At 35.9% G+C, this 10,786-nt stretch overlaps 1 protein-coding gene across 1 annotated transcript; it reads left to right on the top strand.

Annotated features, from left to right (window-relative positions):
- Positions 1 to 1,195: 1,195 nt before the first annotated feature.
- Positions 1,196 to 9,468, top strand: LOC125481229 (RNA-binding protein 33-like; the record flags this gene model as incomplete). The annotated part of the gene is made up of 4 exons (XM_048592510.1): positions 1,196 to 1,319; positions 1,572 to 1,891; positions 4,134 to 4,304; positions 9,070 to 9,468. Coding segments are annotated over 4 exons (1,014 nt in total), but the record flags the coding sequence as incomplete, so codon positions are not given.
- Positions 9,469 to 10,786: the final 1,318 nt, after the last annotated feature.

Raw genomic sequence — 10,786 nt, 5'->3', positions numbered from 1 at the left:
CACTTCTGGTCTGGAAGATAAGGGGATCTATATCCTGTAACTGAAGATCCTTCACTGTGTATTGTAATAGTAATGCAGGCTGTATAACAGTATTTAATTTACTTAGGTTTGCCTTTTTTTCTGCAGTCAGTGACAGCCAGTTGAATTAACTTATGCTCACCCACAATATCAAATTTATTTTCACGTATAACGATTTTACATTTTAAGTAGGATTAATAATAAATGCCTGCCTTGAAGATGGACACTATTAATTTGTTGAACAATTCATAAGATTTCAACAATGTTGTTAAGGTATTTAATTAAAGGTTTTTGTGACTATAGCTGAAGCTATTGAGAAAACTGATAAGTGGCACAATAGCCATTTGATCTTCTCGGTTAGTGGCTCCTTCTTTCAGTAGTTGATTAACTTTTTGTTGAGCACCTTATGTGAAGTTTTTAGCTGTTTTATCATTGTAAGCAAGTGCCATCATTCCATATGAAAAGATGGATTACCATTGATAACATCATATAATTAGCACACGGTGGAAAAGCAAAAGCACAATTTGTGTAAGGATCATGTGCCAAAGGGAGTTAATTTCTTAACTGGGAAGAGTACATGAGAGAACAAAATGAGAAAGCTAAGTGTCGTCTTATTCTGCAAAAGGATTAGAACAGCCTTATCATACTTATTTTCTTTCAATGGGTGACAAAAAGTGTGTTTCTTTGCTTGAGAATGCAATGCATTATAAGCTGTTCACAATGTATAACAAACTGATGACACAGTTTGCTGCTGTAGAAGGGACAGAGCCAAGAAAATTGACGCACAAACTGTTTGAATAATTAACCCACTGCTCATTCTCTGTATTGTTTACCCATCGGATTTTGTTGTTTTATGCTTATTAAAAACATTAGAAGTTAATGGATTTCGACTAAGAGAAACAGATTAATGAGGAATTGAGACTGTGGAAATTTGGTATTTTGGTTTGACAAAACCTGATGATTGTACTGAATCCTTTAGAAATTAAAAATCATAGTCTAGTGATGCATGATGCTCATAGCTTGGTGTGTGCTAATAATGTTTAGGACTAATATATGACTTATTAGATGCTAGGTGTCCTGATGAATGTAAGAAAATGATTGACAAGGATTCAGATCCTATAGTGTGCAAGAAGACACTCAGTACAACCTTCTGATTATTATGTCATTTTGTTATCAGAGCCCTCCAGAATTTCAACCACCTATTCCTGTCCCGGCTAACTTTAATCAGCCACCCAGGCTTCCTCTTCAGGAGCCATGGAGAGGTCCACACCCTCAAGAGAGAGAACCTTTCTTCATTGGTGGTAAGAAACATAGGATTGTTTTTTGTAAATGCCAAAATCATCAATTGAAAAGTAGTTGGAGTTGTGGAAAATGTGTGTTACAAATAAAGCAAGTGATGAACAATTTTAAAAGTTTCAAGTCTTAAAGGTTCAACTTTATTATGCATTTTGCAATACTTAAAGGTTTCATAGTGAAGGAGTTAGTTCATAATGTTTGAAGAAATGTTAATATAACATAGTTCAAATCACATTAATATATATTTGAATTCACAGAGCCAAGGTTCCAAGGACAACATATGTTTGAACAAGGAAGTCCTCCACCCCCACTTATGAACAACCATACTATGTCTTTGCAACCTCCCATGGTGTACAGCCATCCAGGCCCAGGTTTCAACCAGCAGGGACAGCATCATATATTTCCAAGGGAGGCTCCAATAAGAACTAGTCTTCAACCACAGGGTCATATGGGAATGTCTCCCTTTAACCAACCTGGTCCATTGAATCCCAGACCATTCATTCCTCCAAGACAGCAATTTCCACAAGGTCCTGGACAACCATTTCCACCATCACCCCATATTCAACAAAATCTGCAGGTAAAAGAAAAGCTTGCTTAGTCCATGAATAACTAGAATAATGAGAACCTAAGTTTAGCTGTAACAACTGTGGTTAGCAAGAGTACTGTAAGCATTTCTGAAAGATTTGTGGTCGCCTCATGACAAAAAGGAATGATGTTATGTGCTTATGCAACAGCTTCATATGCAAGATGATACTTGCAACATATAATTTATTACCAAAACAATGAAAAGCAAGTGCTTTTTCTGTTCCTAGCATTTTTTTGGCTATTTGTAGTTATTGGCATTACCAAAGTACACATTTTACTCAGTGATAGGCGTTCCACTAAATGACAATATGGCCCCTTTATCGTGTACTTCAAAATGTAATCTGTATTTGGATTTGTATTGAATATAAAATTAATATTTAGTATAAAAATGCCCAGTGTGTGTAATTGAAGATAGGGGCGCCCTCTGCTGCCTAAATGATAAATAAGTTGTCCCCGCTGACACGGAAGCTTCTTTGAGTTTTAAAAATTGAATTATCCGATGTTTTGAGTAACACACTGAAATAATGCGAGAAAGTGTGAAATAGTTTATATTACGTTATATTCAGTGAAAAGACTTTATTGAATTCTGAAATTATGTAAACGCCTTTTTTGAACAAACTAAAAACATGTTAAGCTAAAAATTAACTGAAGTATTCAGTCATTTGAATGTCACCAGCAGTAACATATGGGCTTTTTAAATTTAGCGATGACCTAGATATGGGGTAACTGTTGTAGATGAGATTTCTGAAAATGTGGATATGTTAGTTACTGGTCATTGCTGCAGTGAAGGTACATAGTTTCACTGAATGAAATTTGCCTATTCAAACACAGTTTCAACTAGCATTTAGTTGTGATATTAAGCATTTCACATTTGTAACCATAAATCATGCAACAACTCCATGTGCAAGAGTAAATTTAAAAAGAAACTAATGGCTCATAGTTGATGTGGAATAACTATTTGGTGAGGAGAGAAAGGAAGTGAAAGAAACATCGTGAGATTTATGATTAGACTTTTGATGAAATTAGGGCAAGAAACCGTTTGTTTGGAAAATGTAGTTGAAGGGATAGTAATTACTGAAAACAAAACAAACTAAGATGTTACAAGAGTAATGTATGCATTAATTTTGTTACATCTTGGAGAAATACTGTATATACTCGTGCAAAAGTTGAATTTTTTAGACTATTTTTTAAGATTAAATTTGAGGTTGACAATTACTTGGATACTACTTTTGAGGGACTGAAATTCATGCTACAGTCCAAAATACCATATCATTAGCAGAAGCTCAATTAATCTCTAAACAAATTAAGAAAAAAATGAATTACGGTAATTACTGCTACTTCTGTGATCCAGCACCATGAAAAATGAATATGGCTATGAGAGACCTGATCTCTCGTGGCATCACAACATGAGTGTTCACTTATTGTCAACAGATAAGAACAAAAAGATCAATTACCTCCCTATAAATTAAAACCTGATTATTCTTTCATAAAGTAACCCTGAATCTTTTCCATTTGCTCCCATGTCCAAAAGCGCTCTGTCACCCTCAGTGAAACAGTAAGTCAGTGGATCTGAGCTCTCTGAATTACTGTGTTCATTCTTTTGAAGCTCTGTCAAAGGAACGAAAACTGATGAAAAGAAATCTGCTGTTAAAATGCTATAGTGTCCTGGAGTCAAAAACAAAATGCTACCAAACCTGGGAGATAAGATGGTAGCACTTTATCTCCACCTGCAGGTCACTAACATATTACTGTTTGAAAATTAAAATGCTGAATCCAATTTTTATTCCCATTATCGGAGTGAAGGTACATTTTGGGAAGGTTTTTTGACAGATGAGAACGAATACAATCCAGAATTTGCCTTAACATCCGAATTATCTGTGAAGAACTAGGGCCGACTTTTACATAAGATATCTGGAAAATTCAAGATTTTTTGGCCAAAAATAGAGAGTTGATTTCTACATGTGATCAACTTTTACTCGCATATATATCGTATGTTCTTTGATTATTCTTGCTTGTATAATGCGTTTGTTGTACTAAGCAGTGCATCCAGTGTTGCTGTGCGGCCATTCATGTCCATATCTGAGTACAACCATTGGTTTTCCCTGAGCTGTTTCATTGCAGATATGTTACACTTGCGCTGAAGTACTTTTTTATGAGAGCATATTTCTCACACAGCACAGATTGTCATTTCCTAGTATTGAAATCTCAACCTCTTTATTATTTTGACCTTTCAGCCACCCTTGCAACTGCAGCCACTGCCTCAACATCAGCATAACTGTTCCCCTCAACCGATCATTCCTAACGCACCACACCAGTTTAGGCCGCACTTACAGATTCTTCCTACATCTGTAAACGACAAACGACTTCAGCGTCCGCAGCGGCAGAATACCATGAAACCTCGGCATGTGAGCATCTTTTCAATTTTAAAATTCTCATCCCATAAAGTGGAAAATCATATTTTTAAATTTTAGTTTGTTGGCTGTTTACTTGTTTTTGCTTTTATAATCTGTTTCAGTTCTTGATTTCCCTGCAAGCAGAATTTTAACAAGCAGCGTGTTCTTTGGTATTTGATGTTATCCTCAGAGTAATTACGAAAGACAAAACAGACTGGCTTGATTTACCTATAGGTCACCCACAGCAGCCCATTTGTATTTTGTAAAATTCATCTACTGTTAATAAAGTAACTCTTACTTCACTAGTTCTGTTGATGGTTTATGAGGAAGGAAGTGATGTTGGTGGAGTCTTCCTGAAAATCCTGACTTTATCATTGTTTCACATGGAGCCCATACTTCTTGCATTGATTTTCAGTGTAGTGCATCCAGACATAGACTGCAACATTATTACCATGTAATCAGTAGCCTTCTGCACAATCCCTCAGCTATCGGTTGAGGCCATTGTTCTATCGTTGGCCACAAATTACAGAAAACCAATAATTTCTGGGTATTTGCCAGTCAGTCAAGCTTCCTGGCCTGAACCTTTTGGTTTTTAGGGTTGTGAGAGATATGAAAAACTGTAAAACTGTCATGTAGTAAAGGACATAATAAAAATCAATACAGGCTTATTGAGGCATAATAAATTTCAAAAATGGGCATTTGATTTAATCACCTAATTCTTTTTGATTATACTGTTCAACCATTGCATTTAGCTGCATTACCTTTGTTTTTAACTGACTGATAGTCTTCAACCCTACTCTGCCATGTAAAGGTCTGAATAGCCTGTTCCTGTTTATTATATTGTTGTTGTGTTCAACTCTATTTCACATATCTCATATTCATGATAATGTACTCCTGCATGAAGTCATTGTCCCCTAATTTTTGAAACTTTAGCCATTGAAAATACTATATTTTGCCAAGAACAACTTCTAACAATGCAATGAGCAAATTTGGCAACTTTATCTGGCTGCCTTGAACTCGCCCTTTTTTAAACAAGAGCAACTCTGACTTCAGTATTTGCATACAAGTTGAGTTCACTGCACTGTTTCCTCATTATCAAGTACAATGTCTTTTAAGTAACTAGTGCCGTTGAGTAATGCAGGTAAGGTCAAACTAAAATCTTTATATTATCTCTTGATTTATATTCTGTGCCTCTGCTAATGCTTCAGTTACTGTCTCTCGTTGCAGCTACACACTAAAATTGTTCAAATTGTTTTCTACAGTAGCACCTACTGTCTTTGCTGTCGAATAAATTATTCAATATCTTTCCCGTTTTAGTAGCTTCCAGCATTTTAGTTTTTTTAACATTTATTTATATTTCCCATGTTGAGGTTCAATTTTCTAACGGATCGTGGAATCTGTATTCTGAATTTGACTTGCCGTCAGTTTTATTGTTGTTAAGTTTGTGGATGTATCTTTTAATAAATTCTTGAGGCTCAGATTTTTCATTACATGTCAGAGAGATTTGGCTATCTTTCAATTTTAGCGAAGTCACTCTCACTATCTATGTTTATTTGTATGTTTCAACCAAGAAATATTGAACCATTGGCTTTGCTCTAGAATTAAATCTACAAATTATAATTTGTGCACCAAAAAGGCTTTTGCTTCATGTCTTAAAGCTATTAGCCTGAAGAATCTGCATCAACCACTCTATTACATATTGACATCATGTATATTTCAGAGGTAGTTCTGTTATGCAGTTCCTCAAATCTTCTTCTAAGAAGGAACTATATTATGACTCAATATGTAAAGCTGTAAATATGTAAGTGAGATACAGCTGACACCTGCACCTTTTTTTTGTTTCTTTTCAATTTAAAGACTTCCCTCAAGCTTTGTTAAAATTTAAAGAAGAGTATAATTTATATTTGGAGAGTGTAATAAATTAACTGAGCAGACTGGCAATGTGTTGAAATTGTCAGCAAGTTACAGATAACTTGCACAACATATGAGAGTTACACTACATTGCTGATGATAATCTGTATAATGCAGTTGCACATTGCCATCCAGTTTAGAGAAGGTACTAGATAATTTGACTGCTTTAAAGCAAATGACATTTTAATATGCTCATGAATTGAAATTGTCTATTGTTTTACTGAAAGATATAGCTCAAAATCAGTAAACTGAAAGAATGAGACTGTAAAAATTGATATCTGAAACAAAAACAGAATTGTCGGATACTGATCAAATGTCAGAAAGCAAGATGGTGTGTCAGTAGTATAACTGTCATAGTTTGTGCTTTTCTGGACGTACAGACGGAATTACATCTAACATTTTTTGTTTTCTTCAATTTTGCTGCATATCTAGTTGGAAGTATTGTTTATATTTTTGGATTTTATGATGCAGTACTAACTGTGCTGAATCCTCCATATTTGGTGTTATGTAGTTCTTCCATTAAGAATGCATGGATACCACATTCCAGATCACTGTTCTGTTGGCCAGTCAGCAAATGCAATTGTGCAAACTTGTATCAGGGGGTACACTCTCCGGTGGTTGGAGTAATACCTGACAGGAAGGAAAATAGTTGTGGTTCTTGGAGGTCAGTCATCTTCAGTAGTGTCCTCGGCACAAGCATCTTCAGCTACTTCATCATTGACCTTCCCTCAATCATAACGTCGGACGTGGGAATGTTCGCCAATGATTGTGCAATGTTCAGCACCATTTGCAACTGCTCAGATACTGAAGCAGCCCATGTTCAAATGCAGCAAGATCTGGACAGTATCCAGGCTTGGGCTGATAAGTGGCAAGTAAAATTTGCGCCACACAAATGTCAGGCTATGACCATCACCAATAGGAGATAATCTAACCACCATCCCATGACATTCTTGTTGTCAGCAATCAAAACCTCATCAAAAATTTAGAAAAACTTCCCTGCTTTTGTACACAATGCATCTATTTATGAAACCAAGATCTCTATGCTTTTCTTATTTTCCTTCCAGTATCTTTTCATGTACTGTTTCAACCCCTAGGTTCCTGCGGACTTCTTAGATCTGTGCCAGTTAGTTTGTATTGCCTCCAACAAACTTTTGGTTTTAAATTCCATCTTGTTTCCCTATTGTGTTGGTTTATCAGTGTCCTCTTGCAGTCAATTTTTATCATCCTCTCTGTTTGTCCCACATCCAAGTTTTGCATAATCAGCAAGTTGGGAATTTCAGTTTTTATTCCAATGTCCAAATCATTTTCACAAATCACAGACAAGGTGTTCCAAGCACTGATCCTTGGGGAGCAGTGCTGTCTGACATCTTCCAGTCTGTCACTTTAATTTCACCGGCTCTGCTTTAGAAATGAATGTAGAATGATGTCAACATTTTTGGTACAGCCTCTCTGTTTCCACATTGTTAAAACAAATTCATACGTAATTTATAATTGCAATGACTGAAAATAAATGTTTTTTGACAAGACTTTGACAGTTGGTTATGGAATGATGGGCACTTTGAATTAATTTCAAAAATTGTGTCCTTCGTGTACCATTTTTCTACGGTTTCATGATAGAAAGGGTCCTACTTCGTACTAGCCACTCTGATCAAACTTTCTTTCAAACCCTTTTGAACGTCTGCACCATTGGCTTAGTATTCGTTTTGTTTTTCCCTGTTTTAGCTTCTATGAAGTGTTTAGGATGCTTTCTATGTTAAAGACAAATTCAAGTTACTATAATAAATTGAGGTTATGTTTTATGGTTAATTTGTCATGATTTCATCATGGCATATCACTACTGAAATGGATCAGTGCGTATTTTAGCAGACTCTGCTATTGATTTCATTATGTATCATATCTTCTATATTAAGCTTTCATGGATGACCTGATAACTTGAAAATCCTAATCTAGTGCTTTTACCTAACCTATGAATAAATTGCAATTGTCTAAGCCTAATTACCACTCCAATGCACGCTGTGTGGTCTCAATGCCTGTGGAAAAAATACTCATTTAAATTGTTTTCTATTAATACCAACAATCTGTCTGGAAATGGTACTATCCTTACCAAAAAAGTTGCTAAATTATTTGTTTTAAAATCTCTTGTATTAAGCTCTTTTCATAAAGGCAGTTAAACATTTATATTCAAATTGCAATATTTGCCTTCTATCATTGAAAATGTTTCTTTGAAGCATAAAGTTAAATTGCCTCCAGTTAACAAATCACTTTTTGGCATCAGTTTTATGTTCCTATCCCTTCAGGTTCTCTCCAAATTTCTCCCCTTGCATGAAGGCTCGAAATCTATCTTGGGGTGCAGAGTCACAAATACAAATTCTCATTTGTGAGTTTAATAAGTATGTGGAATCGATTTTAACCCACTCTCCATTGCTCCCTCTCTAGTAGGTTGGAGCAGTGTGTGGGAGAGGTGAAAATTGGGTTGATTGACTTAAGAGCCCTAAATGACTTTATCCTGCTGATGATAATTTTTCTGTTTCCTCGTGCTGAATTGTAGAATTGTAAGTTTTCGTCTTGCTGAGATTAGTTAATTCAACGTTGAGAAAGGAATCAACTGTGGAGTCTTCTGTCCAGAATCTTCAGTGATACAGCTTATGGTGTATTAATGCTCTAGTCTCCAATACTACTACTGCACAATCAAATTATTAAATTAGATGCTTGAAAATGTTTCTGGAAAGCTGCTGTTTATCAAGTTTTTATTCACAAATTCAACTTGCTCAGTCTTTGTTTAAATATGGATTTTTTAAAAGTTATATTCTTTAACTGATGTGATCAGCTTCCATTTGAAGTACAAATTATTTTTTTTAATCTGCAGAATATACCTGGAATTCAAAACATGAATAAGCTACCAAATCAATTTCAAACATCTGTTCAACGAAATAGCAATCTTCGTGAATTGCCTATTGCTCCTCATAACAGTACTGTAAGACACCATCGCCCTTTGTCAGCTCCTGCTGCTCAAACTACATCCATTTCCTGCACAAAACCTACAGCCTCGATTGTAACCTCTTCACGCATGAAACAGACTGCTCAAAGTGCACCTAACCTTCAAAGTTCACCTGGAGTGAGGGTGCCACAGAAGAACTTGCAACAAAAAGTCAAGAAACAAAAGCCAACGTCACAGGATTCTACAGTAATAGAGGTCAGAATTTTCTCAAGCATATTTGTCAACAGATTCTTTGAAACTCCACATGGGTTATTTGAAAATCATTAGTGGTTTCAAGCAGGGTGACTGATATCTGATCCTCTTAAAATTTATTCTTGTGAAATGTACAGCAGTTGGTATTAAGAATTGCGTGAGCTTGACAAAGTGAAAGATAATATTCATAAATGGTTTATCTTTTAAACTTTTTTCATTTCTGCTTTTTATTGTTTCAATTTTGGATGAAATTGTCGGTACAGTTTAAGTACTAGAAGTGCATTTTGCATTTCTGTAATGACAGTGTATGCTTAGTTGTCTACAAGTATTGGTCTATAGTTATGCAAAATCAACTACAGTTTCAATATGAGTGAGCCACCATTCTAATAATTCTTTTCATATTTGCTTAATTTAGTGGAAGATGAGTAAAGAAATTTAGGATGATTTTTGACCTTATTAAATTAATTGTTTGCTTATTACATCAATGATATAACAGTTCTTCAGCAGAATTTACCAATGCTTCGTATTCCAGTTGTAACACTTGTGAAATTCAGTCCACTGTAACCAAATAGAAACTTTCATCGCCTATCAATCATTTGTATCTTTTAGAGTTAAAGGTTCAGTTATTAAAGTGTAGGATTTATTTTGTAGGCATATAAGCAGCCTGTTAATTGGAGCAATCATACGATAGTGCTTTTTGACCTACAGCTCTGGGGCCTCATGCAGTCACCCATTTCTATCAGGGAGTATATCTCAGGAATTATAAATTATAGTATTGTTGTGCCGTGAAATGTAAACAGCTGGATTTCTTTTAGAAACTTCGGCTGACAACGAATAATCACTTAGTTGATGGTACAGAACTGCTACGGCGCTGAAAAGTGAGACATGTTGCTGAAACTTTTCCATCAGGACAAATGCCAGAACGCAAAATTTCAAAAGTTCCCAACAGTTTATGTTGCTGAGGAAAATGAGTGCTAATTGTTTGGCAATTCTATTCTGACCCAGCAATGCCACAGAGAAAGGCGTTAGGAGCTATGGGCACCCCGGACCCCTGGATAATTGAACAAGCGTGCAAGGCGTGCTCATATTTTCAGAGTTTATAGTGCCTGTGTCCCTGCGTGTGAATGTATGTTGCTTCTGGAATGTGTAAATGAGTTATGGAATTATCTGATATTGGTTGTTAGCATTGTTGTTTTTCACTCAGGATCTACATTGCCTGTAATTTTCTGCTGCACGGTACTCCAAGGTCCTTGCATGGCGGAGACTACCAAAACTGGACATGAATGCTGGGAATGGTATCAGCACGCCAGTTGCTGTGTGCAGACTGTTGAAGGGGTGCAGCCATGCACCTGAGGGCTAATGTTGCTCAGGACTGGTCAGTAAGCGCTGCTCA

This window comes from Rhincodon typus, unplaced genomic scaffold (genome assembly GCF_021869965.1).
Source record: "Rhincodon typus isolate 14 unplaced genomic scaffold, sRhiTyp1.1 hic_rhity00001357, whole genome shotgun sequence".
NCBI lineage: Eukaryota > Metazoa > Chordata > Chondrichthyes > Orectolobiformes > Rhincodontidae > Rhincodon > Rhincodon typus.
Note: the sequence above shows the minus strand (reverse complement) of the source record. Positions and strands in the feature narration are given on the sequence as shown.